General features: G+C 41.9%; 1 protein-coding gene and 1 long non-coding RNA gene across 2 annotated transcripts in view; both read left to right on the top strand.

Annotated features, from left to right (window-relative positions):
* LOC104953994 (prostaglandin F2 receptor negative regulator-like) overlaps window positions 1-3,396 on the top strand; it is a gene marked incomplete at its 5' end in the record, with an annotated part of 9,123 nt that extends 5,727 nt beyond the window's left edge. Inside the window, 2 exons of the mRNA XM_010781038.1 lie at window positions 2,371-2,490; window positions 3,320-3,396. Coding sequence (XP_010779340.1) covers window positions 2,371-2,490; window positions 3,320-3,396 — 197 coding nt within the window. The remainder of the gene's footprint in view (window positions 1-2,370; window positions 2,491-3,319) is intronic.
* A 5,034-nt stretch (window positions 3,397-8,430) lies between these two features.
* Window positions 8,431-12,317, top strand: LOC104953993 (uncharacterized). The gene is made up of 3 exons (XR_799283.1): window positions 8,431-8,578; window positions 8,683-8,733; window positions 9,620-12,317. It is a non-coding gene; the product is annotated as an uncharacterized lncRNA (long non-coding RNA).
* Window positions 12,318-22,158: the final 9,841 nt, after the last annotated feature.

Here is a 22,158-nt window from a genome sequence, read left to right as displayed (position 1 = left end):
AGGTGTATATCAGTATGTAGTGTCTCTACTTTAAAGAGTCCTCTCCTGCTGATGTTCAGGTGTATATCAGTATGTAGTGTCTCTACTTTAAAGAGTCCTCTTCTGCTGATGTTCAGGTGTATGTATGTGGTGTCTCTACTTTAAAGAGTCCTCTCCTGCTGATGTTCAGGTGTATATCAGTATGTAGTGTCTCTACTTTAAAGAGTCCTCTCCTGCTGATGTTCAGGTGTATATCAGTATGTAGTGTCTCTACTTTAAAGAGTCCTCTCCTGCTGATGTTCAGGTGTATATCAGTATGTAGTGTCTCTACTTTAAAGAGTCCTCTCCTGCTGATGTTCAGGTGTATATCAGTATGTAGTGTCTCTACTTTAAAGAGTCCTCTCCTGCTGATGTTCAGGTGCATATCAGTATGTAGTCTCACTGGGACATGTCTCCATGCTTTAATGTTCAAACAGCTCTTTATGTTTCTCATGCTGCCTGTGCTGCAGCACCTCTTTTCTGAAACCAGAGCCCAGTCTGCTCTGATTGGTTAGCTGGACAAAATCTTCTTTGTATACCGTGTTCTTGAGGGCTGCTGCCAGACCCAAGAAAGCCTGATTGACTCACTTTCAGCTCTCAGCGCTGTGACCCAGGAAAGATGTTTTACATGCCTCCACATTGTGTCTCAGCAGCCACAGTGCATGTATAATACAGGAGATTGTTTGCACAAGACTTCATGAATGCATGAATGTTTCTCGGGGAAACTGTCAGAACAGCTTAAATACAATCAGAGATGTTTTGAAAGCACTGAAACCCACAGCGTGTTGAAAGCAGCTGCTGCTACTCTGAAACATGAATGAATGTGTAGGTCAGAGTTGGTCTTTTACAGACCGCTGCTCTCTGTCTAAGAACAGCAGAGGGTTTGTCCTACAATCCGTCGGTCTCACACTAAAAATGACATTGGGTCAGGAAGATAACTGAGGAATTTGGTGAGGCCCCCTCAACCTTAAGTTTAACCATCTAGAAACAATGTAGGTCCAAAGCTCTACAATACATATTAAAATGAGTCTGGCTTGAGTGGCTACTTTAAAGAAGTCATGTCAAGAAAGCAGAGTTTCCAGGATATTTATTTGCTATATTTCCTCCATACTGACTGTTAGCTCGTCCGGCTAATGCTACTGATTGGCCGCGTTGACTCTATCACTCTTCTTGCGTGGTATATTTTAAAATGAAGAATTGATAAAGAGTCCAAATCGTTTCACAACAACACGGTGCAAGGCCCACCCGAAAACCAATACTTTTTTGGGAAGCCGAACGCTAACGAGAAGGCGAATTCTCCTTCAATCAACACAAATGTTTCTTAATTAGGGGAGTAAGTAGAAATCTACATCTTAAAGCAAAACAATGATGCATGACATTTTAGAATACCCTAAAAAAACAGGCAGTATTTCAGACAAACGTGTGTTTTTTTTGTGAGTAAAACATACCACTGAACACCGTATCCTGTAGCTCAGGGGTGTCAAACTCAAGGCCCGGGGGCCAAATCCGGCCCGCGACTTCATTTCATGCGGCCCCTCAAGAGCTTGCAAAGAATATAATATGTTTATTATACGGTTACATGCCGATTTACAGAAGCACGTTGCCCATAAACTACATGTCCCACAATGCATCTCAATTTTGACTTTTTTTCTCAGAATTTGACTTTTTTTCTTCAAAATATTCATTTTTTTCTCAGAATTAGATTTTTTTTTAAATCATTTTGTAACATTCTCACTGAAGAGACTTGCAATGATTTGCCCCAGACTTCTGCTTTCAGACGTAGTTAACTTATGAAGTTATTACCCTATCCGATAATGTGTGTCAAGCAGAGGAAATAATGTCGAATAATACATTATTTTATATATATTAAATATTTATATACGTATTTTGATATATAGTCTTAAAGTTACAACCGGCCCTTTGAGTGCAACCATAATGTGGCCCGCGAAGAAATTGAGTTTGACACCCCTGCTGTAGCTACTTCAGCGCAATATAACTATTATACTATATCTGCGTTGTTTCTTCGTACTCGAGGAAAAAAGCAGACTATACTACGTTGAAATGCTAGGAGGTAGTTAAAAGGTGTCCTGTTTCCCCTTCAGAGCTTAAATTCTTTAATCTATTTTTACTAATCTATTTTTATCTGCACCTCAGCTGATTCCTCCTTGTAGTTTTCAGCATATCGGAGGACATCAAAGCAGTGCTCACCATCTGAACACCATTTTCTCTCCCAGTGATCTCACTCTCCTCAGGGACCTGGAAGCAGCATCCTTTTGATCTCAGTTGAGAGGTTTTCCATGTGTGTTAAATGTTGTTTTATTTCCTAAAAAGTGTATTTGTTTGCTGTTGCAGGCCCCTCCTTCTCCGTGGCCATCCAATCGGACGGCACCAATGTGTATCCGTGGGAAACGGCCAAGATGGAGTGCTCTCTCAGCGTCTCCGGATCCTCCCCGAAGACCGGAGCGCACACAGGTACTTGTTTTCTCAGTAACACTCAGAAATCAGATGCTTGTTTTTTTCTGTAACACACACTCCAACGACCGCTTTGTTCTTCTGCTTCGCTGCTCACCTGCCAACCTGTCGAGTGTGATGTGACTCCCGCGTCTCCAAAGGTTGCATAGATGAAAAACACTCTTATTACACACACACACTCTAATTTCTCTCACTTTCCTTTGTTAGTGGTGCGGCTGCAGCTTGAAATACTGGCTTTAGAATATAGTAAAACATCTCTATTTTACACCTAGAGCTAGCTTATAATTGTGTAAACTAGAACACAGAAAGCAATAATGGATACAAAATAACCTTTAAGTGTTACAGATGTCCCTATACTCAGGTAAAGTACAAGTACCTCAAAATTATACAGTAAATTAATTATCTGCAATGCGACCTCCAGCACATATTCCCTTTTTTGGATCTGCAGTAAATCCCATAACTATCTCTCCTTCCTCAGCCTAAACATCCATCCATCTCCCTCCCTCCTCGTCCTCCTCACTCTTTAACTTATCACATGACATCATCCCCCAGCACCTCCCTCTGCCCATCTGTCACCCTCTCTCTCCCCCCTTTTCCTCCCTATTGTGTGTGTGTGTGTGTGTGTGTGTGTGTGTGTGTGTGTGTGTGTGTGTGTGTGTGTGTGTGTGTGTGTGTGTGTGTGTGTGTGTGTGTGTGTGTGTGTGTGTGTGTGTGTGTGTGGTCATGGTGTTTCCTGCAGTGTTTGGACACACTGTTTTCGTGTCTTTGCACCTGTGTGTGTCATGCATGTAATGTATGCTCATACATCAACATAAATGTTTCCTCGCAGCGCTGCAGGGTTTTCTGGAGCGTTCTCTCGCAGACAGATGCACCATGGGAGAAATTCCCTCTCAGCATCACAGCTGATGGGGAAGTAACGCATGGACGTGCTCACTGTGGGGAGGACGGAGTGATGCAGAAACTGTATTATTGTGTAGCAGTGTTTTGAGAAGTTGCATTAGTTGTCAGCTTATACTAGGCACTTGTGTTCCTTCAAATAGAGGGAACTTATTCTGTAGATTAGAAGCTTTGGGACGGACTCATTTGTATATAAATGTAGTAAATAATCATCATGTCGACAAAGAAGTAAGCTTCAGTGAGGAACAGGGACGTTATGTTCCTGTTATTCTTGTCCGATACAACTTGTTCTTTTGAGACAGATATACGTAAGAAGCAATGCAGAAAAGTGCCTCTAAATGAGAGGCTAGACGCTGATAAAGGGAAATTATTGTATCCTCAGCATTGGGCTACAGTCACTGTGACTCATGTTGTCTCATGGTCTGTGTGTGTGTGACGTGTGTGTGATCCGGTTTCAACGTCTCTAGCTGACTCAGTGCTGTTCAGGAACACACCTTGGCAGTAAAAGTGCATTTGTTGGCAGATGAATATGTATCTGGTGCTTTAGTGACGGTGTGTTTGGATGGACTTAGAATTAAGTACAGTGCCCAGGTGCATGGTGATGAAGATTCGGACATCAATGGAGCTCCTTGGCACCGCTTTAGTTTTAGACTGTCTTGTGTTACGTGTGATGAGGTTTAGTCGTTTCATTTTATTGCTACAACTTTATTTAAGACGCATAAAAGCTTCACAAATAACAAGGTGATGTATTTCATGTTGTAGAAAAACGTTAAAATGACCTTTAACCAAAAACACATTGACTTCAAGACAAAGAAACCAGAAATGCAAGAATTCTAAACTCGTGTTAACCTCCATCTTTATTTAAGGCATCAAAATATAAACCCACTCAAAAATATTTGACTTCGAAAATATGCCGATTCATTTCAGACTCTTCTGCTAATCCTGCTTTCAGTATCTTTTTCTACCAGTTCTTCATCCTCTTAGAGACTGATTCAATATTTCCACAGTGACTCGGTAACAGAAGGTGACACAGTCCCGGTTACGAGCGTGAATGACACACAGGAAATCGACCAATCAGCAGACTAGTATCGAGTGACATGGATCAACAAAGGTGCGGCACAACAGCCAACTTCCTCTGGTGTTTTGCTCACACACACACACACACACAATCTTTTACATTTTATTTGGGCGTGTCAGACTGAAGGTCGAAACAGTTATACCAGTTGAGTCATATCAGCTGTGTCATGAAGAGCGTTTGAACGTCTGCACGTGTGTATTGTTGGACAAATTGATAAGTAACTAACTCACCTTTTTGTTTCTGTGACTCAAAGGAACAGGAAGAGAATTTTGAGGACATTACGTGTGTGTGTGTGTGTGTGTGTGTGTGTGTGTGTGTGTGTGTGTGGTACATTCCTCATGGATGGCTGATAGCCCTCCTGTTGGAGCTTGTTTTATGAGGGGAACGGTGAATAGTACACACGTCAACCCTCTTATTTGTTAGTTAGTGAGTTACTCTTCTGCCTTTTTATTATTGAAGCTTTTGACAAATACCTAGTAAGTGTGACCTGACCTGAACCCTTTGCAGAGAAACGAAACTACTTTATGGTAACGACAAGTCTGAAACTCTTCTTGAACCACAGCAGATATGTGCATTATCACATAGACACATTGATGACATAACATATTTGAGTTTTAGCCGCGTAATGTTTGGGATTTGGGAAATTTGTGTCCATTTTTATTCATATTTTTTTTTAAGTATGTGACACTCGTGCTTCTCTTGGCTAGTTCCTTCCAGCACATTGTACGTGATTTAAAGGGCGGGACATCTCTTAGCGGTTGACTAATCACAACAGAGCTAACCAATCAGAGCAGACTGGGCTCTGGTTTCAGACGGAGGGTGAAAAGAGGTGCTGCAGCACTGGCAGTAAGAGAAAAATAAAGAGCTTTTTGAACCTTAAAGCATGGAGACATGTCCCAGTAGAGACACTACATACTGATATACACCTTTAAGGCACTTTTTTACAGATCCCATGACACATTCCTCCCTATAACCAGCTGTAGTGAACATTATAGCTAGCAGAGGTTTGTGGTAAGGCTTTTAAATGTAGCTTATGTTGAGGTTGCACTTAGCAGTTTCACACGTTGGTACCCTCAGCCAGCAGCTGCGTCCCTCAGAGCTTCACACATGATCACTGGCTCTCTATTCACTTTCAGACTTCAGGGGCGTCCTTTCATCACTTCCTGTCTGGAGATTGCACACCAGTCACGATATTGACACCAGACATTAATGTGAATAAATGTGAAATCAACAGCATCGCTTCTAGAAAAGACAGTTTATATATATTATTCACTTTTACGTGTGTGTGTGTGTGTGTGTGTGTGTGTGTGTGTGTGTGTGTGTGTGTGTGTGTGTGTGTGTGTGTGTGTTCAATTTTTACAAGAGTGTGAGGAAAGCTAGGTTTGTTGAAGGCTTTCAAATAAATGAAAACATAATGTAAAGATTTCTCTTGAGACTAAATTCTGCACACACATGCATGATTCCAACACTATAGTGTGTGGTACTAATGTGTTATCTCAGCGTGCTGCTGCATGTGGACACACAGCATCCATTTCACTGGAATGACTGGCATGTTAGAGAAGTGTGTGCGCATGTGTATGTGTGGCTGCATACTTTTAAATCAGTGGTAGTGAGATGACATCACCATCAAGTGCTCACACTGTGACAGTTTGGGTCTCTTCAACATTTCACTGTGATCCTCCAGGGAGAAAACAAAGCACACACACACACACACACACACACACACACACACTGGAAGAAAATAAGGCATCATTTTAGAGTTATTAAATGTAGGTGTGGTTTAAAAAGATTGTTCTAAAAATATGCTTTTACATATTCCAAACTCCCTGTTCTCAAACGGCTGTATCAGTACGAGTCCCTCTGCTGCGAGAGATGCTTAAGCTTCATTGTTTTGGTGTTACGGCACATTTATTTATTTGGTTTAGTCTCAATGTTCTCACCAATGTTGTTTCCAGCTGCAGCAGCCAGCTGTTAGAGAGACTCTTTCAAACCGACTGTACGCTGAGGCATAACGGTAGCAACTAGCTGGTGAGCTAAATGGAGCTTTTAGCAGCTAAAGAAGCAGGTTTATTCACAGGGGATTTTATAATGGTGAATAAAGTAAAAGTGAATATTGATTTAATTGAATCAGGGGACCATGTCCATCTTGTTTCACTGCCACCATGGTTCAAATATGAATTATATAAGAGGTTTTAAACAAAGTAATGTGATGCTCAAAAGCCCATTAGCTGACATTTTTGACAGAGCGTGACACTCACTCATGCTTTCTTAATTCCAGTATATCTGCATTGGGAATAAATCAAATAATATCCATGCAGGTTATTAAACTCTAGGTCTGTCTTTTAAATGCGAACAGGATTTTTGCACCTGGTAACGTGATGAATATTTTTAAAAACAACTCTGTGTGGTAAGCTTAATGATACATCCTTCTCTCCTCGCTTCCTCCCTCCCTCTTCTCCACTCTCACCAAATTACCCAGCTGTCTTTGCAGGGCCGACAGGCAGCCGTTAATTAGCCAATCTCACGCTCCGTTAGCCGGCCGCGGAGACAGAACGAGGTAGAGGAAGAATAGGCGGCGAGATGGGAGAGAGGCAGGAGAAGGTGGGAGTGAATAGGAGGGAGAGAGTGAACAGAGATTGTTAGAGGGGAAGAGAGTGAATGGGAAATGGAGGGAGAGCGGCTCGAGAACAGCATGCAAAGTTTCCTAAAGAGAGGAGAGGAAGTGGTGAAGAGCTGGTGAAGAGAAAGGAGTGAAAAGAGGACGGATAGTTGAGGACATGAAGTGGTGAGACGGAAAGACTGAATGATGCCCACTCCATTAACTGTTTCTGGGAAAGCTATTTTTATTTTTTAAATGCTCAAATTGGAGCCAAAAGTGTCCACAAGCAGCTTTTAAGGAAAAAAATTTGACTCCAAAAACCCATATTGGTGCAAACTTCCTGTTAGCTTGTATGCTAATTATGTCTCAGTGCCATGCTCTCACTAGCAGGAATGCTAAATGCAGGTGATACAACTCATCAAATCAAGCTATTATTTAAGTTGTAGTGGAAAAACACAACTGTTATTTCTGACTTTCAAATACTGAGACGTCAAAAGAAATTCACATAAATGTTTCATGAGACTTATTCCTTCAGTGTGTCCTCCACATGACTGCAGAAACATCCTGTTCAGCAGAAGCCTGAAAACAACAAACCCTATTTCACCCCTGACATTTACACCGAAGTAAAAACCGGAGCAAATGGTGGCTATCCAAACATAAAGAGAGATGGAAGAGAGGAATAAAAGCAGGAGTGGAAGAGAGCACAGGAGAGGATAAACACAAATTGGAAATGTTGAGCGGATAGTGCTAACAGCAGATCGTTCTCGCTCCATTAGCTCTCCAGTTAAACAGGAAGTTAAACGGCTCCAGAGGAATCCTCTCAAACGGCAGATTTCAGAGCGATCAGACCAACGTTTTTTATCAAAACTACGACCGTTTGGTTGGAAGTCAATGGGGACGTTTAGCAGGAGAAACCCCACGAGTGTCAAAGGATAGTTTGTGATTGATATACGAAGTCCGTATATCCCACAAGACTGAAACAACATTTGATGCAATCGTTGCTTATTCCTGCAACATGCTAATCATCAAATCTTCGTTGCTACAATGTAGAAGTATACGTGTCGGCCCTAATGAAACCCGCTTTAGTGCAAGTCATATATTCATGTCATGTAATCAGAAAGCGTAAAAAGAACCAAATATCAAATCAAATCAGCGTTCAGTAACTGGAGGTCTTGCAGTGAGTAGAGGGGAACTTTCCTCAGTTTGTGTGTGGCTAAATGTTGTTTTTATAGTGTTTAGTATTCCTCTCTACCAGAGCTGTCCTGCTTTATGGAGCAGAGAACACACACACTGTTTCATTAGAAGCACTGCTGGTAATTGTCAGTGTGTGTGTGTGTGTGTGTGTGTGTGTGTGTGTGTGTGTGTGTGTGTGTGTGTGTGTGTGTGTGTGCTCAGTGACAGTGGGGAGTATCACTGCGTGGCCACTCCCTGGTACCTCTCCGCCTCCACAGGGTCCTGGACTCAAGCCGGAGAGCTGACCTCGTCCCGAATCTTCATCACAGTCAAATTCGCTGGTGAGATAACGGATTCATTTTCACAACTTTAATCCACAAGTGATCACGCTGTCAGATTTTATATTATTTGCTCGTATTGAACGCGTGTCACTCTCCTTCTGCAGTGTGGGAATCCCTACAGTTACCTCTCTTATATGGAGTATCCGCCTCAATAGGTAAAGTATACTTTCATGTGTCAGCTTAAGACTTTTGTTTATTAAGATATTGCTTTATATGATTTAACTTAAATCAGGGGGTAATAAATCAAGGTTTATGTGCCGTTTTTATCAAAGCAAAGCTGCAAAATGTCACTGAAAATGATTTTTGTTGGCCACTTGTCTCCCTGACTTGACATCTAGCTGACGGTGCAGGGCTCGTGTTATTTAGGACACTGACAGCTGCCAATGCCAGTGCACAAATAAGACAAGAATCTGAGTGTGTTTCATCTTAATTATAGCCAAAACCAATCTATAAAAGATGGTTTAATTAGCACTGGGCTTGTAAAAGGGCTGGGGACATCCTTAGTTGCTGTTCAGGCTTAGTTTAGAGGCATCCGTTGTGTCAGGAGTTGATTTATTCATAGTGCTGTGAGCTGGAATATTGATTCTAGTCACACTCTTACTGTGTCCAAGTCCTGCAAACATCAATAATTAGTGAGACATCAGAAAATCATGTGGTGGTACTTTATGGGGCCAATAACTCAATTTAGACCCTGGCAATGTCATTTATACAGATTACAAACAGGACATAAGACAGGTAACATCCGTATGATAATTTACCTGACAATGGTCGAGTGCAAGAGACCAGAAGGTTGCCAGTCTTAAGTATTAAAGGTGTGATGAAGCCTGGGAATGACAGCCCTAGTTTACATTAGGACCGGTACATTCAAACTGCGGGAGAATAAAACCAGAGAAGAAGTTAATATACTTAAATGAGACTTAATGATACATTTACTACAGCAGTAAAGACAGACTGGCCCCATGTTTGGTGTGTGTTTGAGTTGTATTAATAGCAGTATAGTTGCTAACACCCCCCATGTGTAACCGTGTGCTGTGTCTCCAGGTGTGGGCCTCTTCTCTCTGGTCTTCGGACTGGTTTGCGCCCACTGCTGCTGCCGTAACACCATGCACACTCCTCGCTCACGCAACAAGCTGATGGACCTGGAGATGGACTGACACACAGTTTCCCCCGCACCCACACACTGCAGCGCTCACAGGAAAACACCCGTCACACACACCAGACACACGCCCAAAGACGATTTCTGGGACACCAAGTTGTTTCCAAGCGACGGACGTTGGGAGTAAAAAAAAGCTGACTTTAGGAGGTGTTTCTTCAGCTCTGCAGTGGAGGAGCAGGGGGATTTTTTTTACAAACAGCAATGGAACTTCGATTTCTGTGAAGATCCGTTTAAATCTGTGGCGCTTCCAGTGATTTTTTTTCACCGAGATATTTGCTCCCTGTTAAGACCATAGCACTACAAGAAACTTTTTTTGAGGTAACACTGCCACTTGGGAATAAAGGACCACTAAACCTGCCTCTAGGGATAACAAATGAAGCGCACATGCTGGACTATTTCTTCTTCTTCCAATGCCAAGAACAACCTGTCTTTGTTCCCTGTTGAAGTTTCTGTTTTGGAGGAAGCACAGACATTTTCTCTTTGGGCTCATGGAAGTTGTTTCCTTGTTTAGTCACAAAGTTATTTTGTATTTGCAGAGACTGGTGGTTTATGCAGCCTGAGCCTTATTGCTGTCACGGAGTAAACGCCAACATGTCTCCCACATGAGAGGTATTGCACTACAGCCACCACCCCAGAGTATTCCTACCTTAACAAAAAAGGATAAGATTTACTTTTATTCTCTACTCTAGTTTTTTGAAAATTACGAGATTTTAAAAAGACATTTTTAAGCTTTACGAGGAGATATGCAGTTAGTGTGTTTGTGTGTGAGATATACTGTACGTGGTGCCAATATTTGAAATTATCGGAGGTGCGCTCGCCGGGTCAACACTTGAACTGCCGCTCACAGTGGCGACAGCAAGCACTCTTCTTTTATAGATATTCAGAAATGTATCCTGCTGTTTTTATCAGAGTCTCGTGTGTGTTTGTGCGAGTGCCGTGAGACAAAGAGTCGCATGTACTGTTTTATAACGACAGAGTGGTGTCAACACAAGCCTTTTCCTGGGTTACATGTTAGTGACATGAAAGTCTGCAGATCTCTCAACCTAGCCGTCACTTATCTGGACTCATGTCTTCCAGCTGTGAGCAACATGAGTATATTACTTCCTTTTTTTACACAGGAAAACCATGCATGTTCCTAAGTGTCACTTCTGCTCTTTAAAGGAATAGTTAAACATTTTGGAGAAGCTGTTTATTTGCTTCAATACGAAGATCAATGTCATGCCTGTGCATACAGAGTGAGACTCCAGGTGTGGTTAGCATAAAGACAGAGAGCGGGTGGAAACAGCTAGCCTAGCTATGTCAAAGCTTATAAAAATGCAGCTATAAATATGTCTTGGCCTGGATAATGGTTAAACTGTCAATCAAGGACAAATGTTTTGGCATGTTAGAAAGATACAATGTGTTAACTAGGTTGGTATTGAAATACTGCGTCCAGTCTTTATGCTAACTAGACTAACAATAAGAGCAGATAAGCTCATTTCCCAAAATGTTCCAGTATTTTATAAACATCACATGACTTGAATGAGTTCAAAGGGCAGTTAACATTTTAATACATCCCCTGTTTTCATTTTAGTTAAGCTAGGCTACCAGTCCCCAACTATTTCAAGCCTTAGAGCTCAACAAATTGCTAACTATCTCGAAACATTTCCAGAAAATGATCTGAGAGGTTTCGTCTCTTTGATTGTAAAGTTTTTCCTTTGCACTTAGCAGCCAAAACAAAAGCATCTGATCAGCTGTTCCCAACATCAATGAGCATCTGTTGAGTCTCTGAGGTGTTTTTACAGCAAACGGATGAATTGTTGTATCATGTTGACTGCTGTGTGAACACACACTCACAGATCCAGCGACAACACACACACAAAGTGTCCAACACCCAGCGGGGTCCAAACGGCCTAAGTAACAAGATGAGCCAGGCTGTCCCTCATCACTGAGCTCTGTTTGGTGTTTTTAAATAGTTTAAAAGGTATTTTAAGCAACTGAATGAGCAATATCAGGCTGTAGTCAGGTCACAGCTCGTATTAAGATGTACTCTTCATAACATATTCTACCCTAAGTCAAAGTTTATTACGAGGGTGTTTTCTGATTGGACGTTACATATTCCAACCATCGCTCTGAAATTGGCTGAATGCAGAATTGTATCCAATCAGGACAAGATGCCCAAATCCATAAATATCTCCCCTTATGATACTCAAAAGTGTTATTCATAGCATAGCATCCTACAATTAAAGTGATAGCAATATGTTCTTCAGTTAGGGACAACAAGGGGTCAAGCTGAGACCCTTTTGAGAGGTCTTGATTGATGACAACAGTTACTTCAGAAACTTCCAATAACATAAACAGATCTATGTGTGTGTGTGCCTCTCTGTTGCAGTGTTCAAATTGGTTTTAACATTATAATTAACACACACACATTTACATTTACACAGGTGAATAACACACACACACGCACACAGGTAGCATCGATACACACCGCTGAACATGCCACTGCAAGGTTTCCCCAGTGTCCTTTCATTTTCTCATTTGACTGCAATGAGTATGATGAATCATGTTTTTTATTTTAAATAAATAGATTTGTAAGATGTATTCATTTTGTATATTGTTTTATATGTTCTGATGTTTATGGTGTTTTTCTTATTATAACAAGAAGCAAATGATGCAGCGCAAAACTTAGGAATAACACAAACATTACTGAAGTTTCCGGTGTGTTCTCATTCATTACTTTTCTAAACCCTTGTTCGATCATGAAGACTTTCACTGAGAAAACGAATTTTTCGCGGCAAAAAGCATTGAATTTCTTTCCAAAACAAGGCTTTTTTTAATCGAACACAGTGCAAGCAAAGGCATCAAACGGTCACATTGTGCAAAACAGGTTGAGCTTATACGGCTCATAAAACAACAAAATATAAACTGTTTACTTATAATGTAATGATATCTCTGAGCTAGCTTGCTAACGTTAGCATAGACTCCCGATTTCACTGCCCTCTCCCGGTTTCCTCCCGGGGTCATATTTCTCCCGCATTTTTCCCGATTTCTGACAAAATCAGATTTACTCAGGACTGTTTCCACTCGGACTTTAATACAGCTACACCATTGTTTGGTTTCCATGGTAGCACGTCTCTTTAGCAGCGCGCGCAACTGAAAGTCTGAGAGGGTGAGGAAGATAGTCAGTCACAGAAAACAGAACAACAATCGACAACTCTACCCTTAGGTCCAGCCCACACATATCCATATCCACTAGCACCCCCCGCGGTGGTTTTGAAATGCTCCCGATTTCTGAGGTCTCATGGTTGGCAAGTAAACACTTAGTTTATTCGTGTTATTTCAGATTCCGTTTACAAGTTTCTTTGCTCATATCATTTATTAAAGAGGTACAATTCAGTACTTCTATTCCTTCAAGGTTTAGCTGATATTTTCTGATCTCCTAAATTAGTCATCAAAAAGTTAGAATACAAATCCACCCCCGTAGTTCCTCATTAATCTATCAATACAGACTGAACCATTAGCCTATAGGGGGGTTCACACTAGGTTCCCTTCTACGCCCGGAGCTACGTTTCTGCATTTGGTCTAACTTGTTCCTGCTGGTATCACACAAATCGTTTTAATTGTGAAGGTATAGCGTCGACTGGGTGTTTTTTTTCTCGCTGTGGATTTCTTTCCTCAGGATCTGTGATGCTGCTGATCAGAGATCCTCGTGACAAATCTGGGCCAATTTGTTTTTTTCTTCTCCGTCTCTGGGCAAGCCATCAATCAGCTTTTTCGACGCTTGCAAACATCAGAAAAAAAAACTTCTAGCAGAATACATGTTTTATAATTCAACATTAGGCCGCGGCCATATCTCCATCTCCTCCTCCTCCTGTCTTTAATACTGTGTCACCCGTTCCCTTGTTAGTCTTATGGGATTTATTCTCTGCTTATTATATTTGTCACCAATCTCCTCACTTTCTTCATTTAAAATGCAGATGAGCTGAAACCTCAGTCGCTCTCCTGCGTTATTTGTTACACCTCTTTATCAACCGATTCTCCATCCAACTCCATCTCTCTTCCTCCATCTCTCTTCCTCACGTGTGCAGATGAGAGAAATAGAGATCTAGTGTCGATTGGTTCGCGCTGTGGCTTTTTCTAACTTGCACTCGTTCTCTCTCAGGGTCCATTTGACCCAGTTTTCTTTCCTCTGCCTGTTATGGATCAGTTGCTAATGTGGGAACCATTGTCTCCTTGATTGACTCACTGCTGTACGTAAAGGTAACTTGTTGTTTGCCATCACTGTATACTGCTGCTGTTTTCGGAGATTGCACATTTCGTGGCGTTACCCTCCTACGGCTCGAGGGTTGCTCCACATAAAAAAAGTTCAGACAGAAAAATGTAGCAGCGCGCCGAGAGAAGTAAGCAGCGTGTTCTCCCCAGAGTCTACCAGAGGCGACACGTTTTCCCGTCTTCATTGTAATCAACGCTGATGTTTACAGCCTCCATCGCTGCTGCCTGTCTCTCGCTGGGTAAATGCAGCACTTTGCTGAATGTTCCCCTCTTCACTGTTTTCCTCCTCAAGAAATACTCGAAATGGATGAGTTTATAAAACAGACTATCATTTGGGTTTTACACCCAACAATTGCTGCCTGACGGAGAGACTCAAATGTTTTTTCATGCACAGAAACCTATTGAACACACTATAGGGAAATCCCAAACGGCAGAATAGGGCCTCTTTAATTGTAACCTTTTGGTTGCCTGAATATGTCTTCTTCAATGTTCGGTTGTACTTTATTCCACCCTCTTGTGTCAAATCTGGTTCTCAAAAACCAAGATGCAAACAAAAAGGCAAAAGTCGAGGCTTCAATCCTTTTGTCCACAAACCAATGGATGACGTCCTGGTAAGTACATCCACTCCTTATAGTAGCTACATCCAAGGAATTTACACCAAAACGTGCTCCTGTCTCCCAGGAAAACTCTTAAAACTGTCGATGTGAAGGATCTAGAAGTTGTTAACTTTTAATAGCAAAATAATGGTTATTGTACTTGTTTCACCTCCACTACCACAGGTTGGTTCAACAACCATGTTTTTTCCGTTGTAAATTCACAGCATGACCCTTTTTCCCCATGCTCGCAGGTCTGCTCTGACAGGAAGCTAGCAGCTGTTTCGCTACCGCAGCCTTCCTTACAGTGGCGTGTCATGATGGACGTCTTCCAACACTGACCCCGAATCACCCAAAGAGTTTGATTTCAACACCCTGTGATGGAGGCTGTGATGGAGGCTGACGCTGTCCATGTGTCTGAGTCACTCATCGCCAGCAGGCTCACTTCATTAACTCCTGTGACACGGCGCTGTGCTTTCTAACACCTCACACTCATTTCTTCACCCTCCACAGGTGCTCCTGCAGGTGCTAGCTACTCACACTTTACCCACAATGCTCCACGGTGGCTGCAAGGTATGTGCAGCTACTGTGAAGTGTAAGGGATAATATACACTAAAGTATTTACACAAGTTAACTCCTCTCCGCCCTTCAGCTTTGCGTTGGATTATTCAGGAATTTAAACGGCGTGTGTGTGTCTAAACTAAGCTTTCCTGAGGTGTGTCTTCTAGTCTGGCTTTTATCAAGCAATTTCCAGAGTAACTAAACAGAAAAACAATGAAAGTGCAGACAGGATCATGTTTCTGGTGTTCACCTCATAAGTTATTGCTGTAGTGACACACACACACAGAAACCCTACACGGGGCCATAAATCTTAAGGGTCGGGGGAAAGTCACTTCACTTAACACTCAAATGCTGTATTTAAAAACAATGAGGGAATTTTTTCTACTCAAATGAATTATTGAACCCTTTCCTCCACTTCTTTTATTTCATTCACTTTGGATGTTCAGATTACAAAAACAACGTAATGTAGGGTTCAATATTCTACCCCTACAGTCTCAGTCATAAATACGAACAGCTCTAACGTCATGGTTGCATTACTTATGAATGCTAGCAAGTCTACAAGTTTGCTAACGAAGCCAATGACCCATGGAGTTTTCTGTCCTGCACACATGGATGCATTAATAACATATAATCCAATAGTATGAAAGATATTATTCTGAAACGAGCCATTCGGCAGGATAGGGGGTGTCATTTTATGCTAAATCTTTCATATGTTTACCTAAGTATGCAGTACTTTTACTTGTAATAGTATTAGTACACTAGTATTGCCAAGAGCACATTTTACCCACCAGACACTGCAAATCTCAGACATGTTTGCAGCTGAAATCAAATATTGAACTGGGAGAGAGTGTAACCGACCCCCCCTTAGAGTGAATGTTAATGTGTGTGTGCGCGTGTGTGTGAGCGCGCTCGGAGGAATGCAGAGATGACTCTTCAGCATTCACCATGGAAACTGTCAACACATGGGTGGGGGAGGTTGTGTGTGTGTGTGTGTGTGTGTGCGCGTGCGTGTGTGTGTGTGTGATGTATTATTAGGTATAGAAGATATTTGACCTCACTTCTACATAAATCTCCCTCCTGCACTTTCACTCTCTCTCTCACACACACACACAGTCACACGCAGATACAGACTTCAGAGCAGTTAGATCATTTTCAGAATCTCTTTCATCTTGTGTAGACTTTCGCTCGGTTGATTTATAAAACATTCAAACACACACGCATTAGGAAGGTAACACACACTCTGCAGAGAGCAGGGAATGAACACCAGCATGCTGTTCAGCCCAGCCAGGACTGTACTTTTACTACAAATGAAAGGATTGATTATTTCCTGTAGAATCGATCACTAGCACTCTGATTTAAACACAAGCCTTATTTTGCTTCACTTATTACTGCGCATATCGTTTGTAAAATGAAGCTAACTGAGCCTTTATTTATTACATTTAGTCACATGCATGCATTAATACCTCTACCAATACCACCAAGGGAAACAATACATGTTATCTAGCTAGCATTATACACATTTACCTATATCTTATTCAAGTTATAGTGAAACAAAAGTCTCCTTTAACCATTTATTTTCCTTCATTGACAACAAATATTTAAAAGACGGATATAATGTCGATTGTGTGGCAAATTGTAAACTGAAGGTCATTTCTAGCACGCACAATTTCTGACATCACTTCCTTTTGCTCTCAGGGCCTGACGGAGAAGGTGGGCCTGAGCATGCAGCTCCATAGTGGGACCCCTCTCCCCAACAGAAGACCTCAGTTCTTCTTTAATCTGATCTGCAGCACTGCCATCCTGCAGCCTGACCTCTCCTTGTATGGCTCTCTGTCTCCAGCATGGCAGCGCTCCAGCTCTTCTGCAGGCACACGTCCACACAACACATCCAAGGATACACAAATAACCGTACAGTAGGTATCACATTGTCTCTCTGCCTCGCTCTGTGGCGCGCTGCCAGATAATATCTGAGAGACCAGGCAGTGCCGAGGCTGCCAACGGTTTACCTCCAGATGGGATGGAAAGCTGAAGAGGGAAGGGCAGAAAACTCCCGTAGGCCTCGAGGGACCACTAACGGGGTCTTGTAACAAATATCAGTTAGATGTACTGCATACATTTGCCCTCAAATTGTATAGGGGCCTTTCAGAGCTGTGTATAAAACCACGAAAGGACAACAAATATGATCCAAAATCTAAGACCACATCTCATAATGTCCATCAAATATCCCTGTATTGCATGTTATCATTTATCCCTGATGAATAAGTCTCATTGGTAAATACTTTGATACTGAAGGCCCCTAATGGACTCAAAGGAGGCCCCCATGTTTGCTTTAGACCCCTCAAACACTAAGTCAGCGCCTGTGGACTCAAGTGTCGCATTGTCTTATCAAAGCCCATCAAATATGCATAAAGTGGTGATGATGAGCACTTCAGACACGCACACTAATCACCAGCGATGTGTATTGACATCGTGGCTGTAGCTCCTCAGCTGCAGGGATTGGAGCTAATGCTCAGCGAGGGAGCATTAAAGCAGGGGGGGGATCAGGGAGTCAGAGCGACTTCGACATGTCTGTGTTTGAAGTGGTTTGAAGGCACTGCAGACTCTGCTCGTCCTGATCATCTCTCTCAGCTTTAGTCACATTCCTGTTTTAGAGGGCAAACTAAACACTGTCATGACCAAGACACGCAAGGTAATTTACAGTTGTTATTTCAACCAAACAAATAAACCTGTCACCAGTTTTTAAAGCCGAGGCATGTAATAAAGAAGCTGCTTTCATACCAGTGTATCGTGTTGTAAACCTCCTATTGAAACTCGACCCCGCCTCGGTCATTTTAAAAGGCCTTGGCCTGAATCAGATTAGTTTTTTATTGTAGATTCTCTGCTTTATTGGATGCTCTGCAACGCAGGAAAAGGTCAACCTGCTTCTTCAAGTCAACAGACTATCCTCCTTGGTATAATCCAGAAGAAAAGCCAAAGCAATTATTCCAAAGTAACTTTCTTTGTCTCGCTGTTTTCGACAGGTCTTTTAACGAAGTGTGATCCGACCCTGCAGACGCTCTCCGAAGTGTGAGTTTAGAGTCTCTATCTGAATACGCAGATTCAAAGAGCTAAAAGCTGCGTGCATCTCTCACACACTGTTAAGAATAGCTGCAAACACTAGTTACACATACAAGTGGTGTGAGAGCGCTGTACGGCTTGTTAATGAAATACAATTTGTTTGCAGAAAACTTTTAGAGATGCTCATTAAGTCAGTGATAAACTGAACCAGCATTATGCATTTGATATGGATGTTTAACTAACTAGATGTTACAATAGCTGCTGCTGTAATAGTGTTAACCTGTTAAGCCCCGAGCCTGTTTTTCAGGTCTCAGGCTCGAAAATGACATTCCCAGAACAAATGACCATATCTTCCCTTCTAAAAGGGTTACATTAATAATCTTTTTTCTCAAAGCAAGGTTACACCTGTGAGTTGGATGTAGAAGTGTCAGAATCAATATAGATGTTTTTATTTTAAAGTAAATTCAGATTGAACACAGTAAAACATTTTTAATTATTGTGTCCGTCCAAAAGAAAAAGAATTACTTACAGTGAAAACCACCCTTGGATGATGGGATAGTAGACTAAAAGCTTTAGGAATCCAAACTACAACATATAATAAGTACCCTGTATCAGGATTGATGCAAAACAAGTGAAATTTGACCTTTTCAGAGAGATTTAGCAAAAACAACCACTTCTGGGGTCATTTGGGTGGATTTTCCATATCTCTGGCCCCCCTTGCTCGATTTTGCTGATTGACATCTCTTTCTAACCGTCAGAGCCAATGGAATCGAGGGGAACTCCCACATACTCCTTATTTGGTAATGTGTGTGTGTTAGACTGCCGCTTAGCCAAAACCGGAAGCTGCGATAACTCTGGTGGCTACCATTAGCAGCTAACTTTTACATAAAAATGGAATTATGGATTATAAATTAAAACAAATTATTACACAGAAACATTATCAACCTATGGATTAACCGATTCAGCTGCGTTTTTTCTCGTTTTAATGCCATTGAACACGTCTTTTGATCAGATTGACTACGGTGAGACGATCTCCCGTGAGACGATCTCCTGTGAAAGCTCCGTAAAGGTACGTGTTGTGATGTCTGTGTTTGCTTCCCCTGTCGCGAGTTCGGATCACTCAGTGATGATATATATACCTAAATAATCTGTGGAACCTCAGCTTTAATCGCATATATTGTATGTGCAGCTACGATAAGTAATACGGGTATCTTTTATCTTGAGTTCAGTGCCAAAGTGCGTCAGCATTTTTCGCTCAGGGGTAATTTAGATGCTTCTTATGAGACTTGTGTTTTGGTAAAAATGGTTTGTATCGTCAGTTAGCTGAGATTATTCCCGTTAATCTGGTATAACACATTAATAGGTTCTTAAATATTAAGATCCCCTGAGACATAGTGTCGTGAAAAAAAAAGGGCCCGCTGAGGGGGGCTTTGGGGCTTAACAGGTTAAGGCCCTGACACACCAAGCAGTCACCAGAGAACTCGCCGAGGCCGACTGTTGCGTCGGCGAGTTCTCCTGCGTCTTGGCCATGTGTCGCACTGGAACACACCGCAAAGACTTCAGCCGAGCACGTATGAACTGCGCATGCCTGAGTGGCAATAACTCTCCTTACCAGCAGGCGGCGGTAGTGTGTATTCGTCATTCAAAAGAGGCAACAACCGGAAGACAGAGAAGAAGAACAGACTACGTGATATAAACAAACAACAAATAGCGTGTGCGTTCCATTTTCACTCTCGTCCATCGAAAACATGTTTCGTGCTGTAATGGAGCTATCAGCCATTGGAGTGTTGCTTGTGGAAGACATTCTCAAGCAACCGTTTCACTTCTCATGCACTGATTCGCTAGCTGAACAGCCAATCAGAGTGTTTGGCGTGCGTCGGCCACAGGCAGTCGGACAAAGAAATCACTCTGATCTTTGCGGTGTGTTCCAGTTCCAGTGCGACACATGGCCAAGACGCAGGAGAACACGGCGACGCAACAGTCGGCGTCGGCGAGTTCTCTGGTGACTGCTTGCTGTGTCCGGGCCTTAAAGGCACATTATGTCATTTTCTGCTACTAGCTATTTACAATATCAGAGTTTAGCGTGAAATTATAGTCTTTAACAGTGAATGTGATGAGTAACCTGGTGTGACCCAGATCTGCTGCTCCTGGAGGGAAGATGTGGGTCAACTCATCTGCAGAGTGCATGATGATGTGTACGTATCATCATTTACTGCACTTCACGCTCACATAAACCCTGGAGGAGGAGGAGGAAGAGGAGGAGGGAAAACATGTCACACTTCAAACACAATCACCACCCATTAAATCCTGCATGTCATTACACACACTTCACACACTCCCTGATCACACATGACAGCATAAGAGATGTGAACATACATGCAAACAACACATTCACACCCATGCATGAACAAATGTTATTCAAGGGATATTGTATCTACAAATAACTGCTTGAACGTATTCTCTTTAATGTGGGCTTTTATTTACTCTAAAGCAAATATGAATATACATTTGGTTAGACCCGTACAACTGATAAAAATGACAATCAACCAGGGTTTAATTAACTTTATTATACATAAACAAATGTCTTTGCTGCAGCCCTTAAACTCTGCTTGTTGCACCAGTCAAATAAAAATATTTTTAAAACGGTGTAGAGATACATTTATCAGACGTATGAATGGAAATAACGAAGTAAATCATTTTGAAGTGTTGATTTAACACAAAAAAACATTAAAAGAGAGAATAAACACAAAAAATAAGCAGTTTTTAATGTGATTCATCCTTAAATCTGTAACCAAACGTGTGTGAAGCCCAGTTTGAACCCGTTGTAAATGCAGGCACACCCGAATAAAGATAACTCCTGCAGAGTGAATATGCATGAGACGAGTTAGACCTCTATTGATCCTCGTTCATAACTCGCATTAGCATGATTTTATTCTCCGCTGCTCGCCCACTTCCTTCCTCCGCTCCAGTTTCCCACTCACAGTGGATCTGTATTAGCGTCCACACACGGTGTCACATCCCATCATGATCACACTGACCCTTCATCATCCTGTTGTGATGCTCATCTGCAGCCCGAGGCCAACGTACATTAACCTCTTTTCCTCCGAGAGGTTGACCCAGGGGTCCTGCTTCTTCACTTTAATGAAGACTCAGCAGTACTCCATCTTATCTTCAAACGGAATAAAGACGAGAGGTCAATAGAGGCTGTAAAATGTAGCATTAGCTCGTGTTCGTAGCGTAGTGTTGTGGTGGAACATTACGGGACATAATTCACTGTTATAGAGAGTGAGTTGCGCCACGGACCTGTTAGGTGAGTCATTCTACAGAAAAGGTGGAATCTGAGTGATACAAATCTGCTGAAATATATTGTAGCGACCCTGTATAGGAGGCTGAGGGTGTCACTCAGGCATCCCCCGTCTCTTGGCCAATCACAGAGCTGCACAGGATGCTGGTCTAGGTGCGGGCCTGTGGTTGGGGGAGCGGACGGGGGAGGGCGGGGAGGTTGTGACGTAGACACTGCTGTATATATAGGTGTGTGTGTGTGGGAGTTAGTGTGTAAGGTGGAAACCCCAAGCTGTACCTGTACCTGTATTCCTCTAAGCTAAGAAGAGTTATTAAAGCCTAATAACTTGAAGCCTGTTTCCGACTCCATCTGTGAACGCTACAATATATTCCTTCTAAAAACATCTAAAACCTGTTAAATAGCAATAACTAACTCTTAACTTGATGAATCCACAACAAGTAGAGCTTAAAGTATTTTTATTATTTTTATACATTATACAAAGCTTATTTGTATAGGAATGTCACCGGTGTTACGTGTTACCAGGAAAAATAGTAACACCAGTGACAATTTGGAGAAAACACTACCATTTTAACAAAATGGCTGCAATGTGTCAGACCAAATATGGCTTCAGTCAATATCAAAATCGTTTAATTCTTCAATACAATACATTTTCACA

The sequence above is a fragment of the Notothenia coriiceps genome, unplaced genomic scaffold (assembly GCF_000735185.1).
Source record: "Notothenia coriiceps isolate Sejong01 unplaced genomic scaffold, NC01 NC01_scaffold00022451, whole genome shotgun sequence".
NCBI lineage: Eukaryota > Metazoa > Chordata > Actinopteri > Perciformes > Nototheniidae > Notothenia > Notothenia coriiceps.
This window is presented reverse-complemented; position numbering and strand designations above follow the sequence as displayed.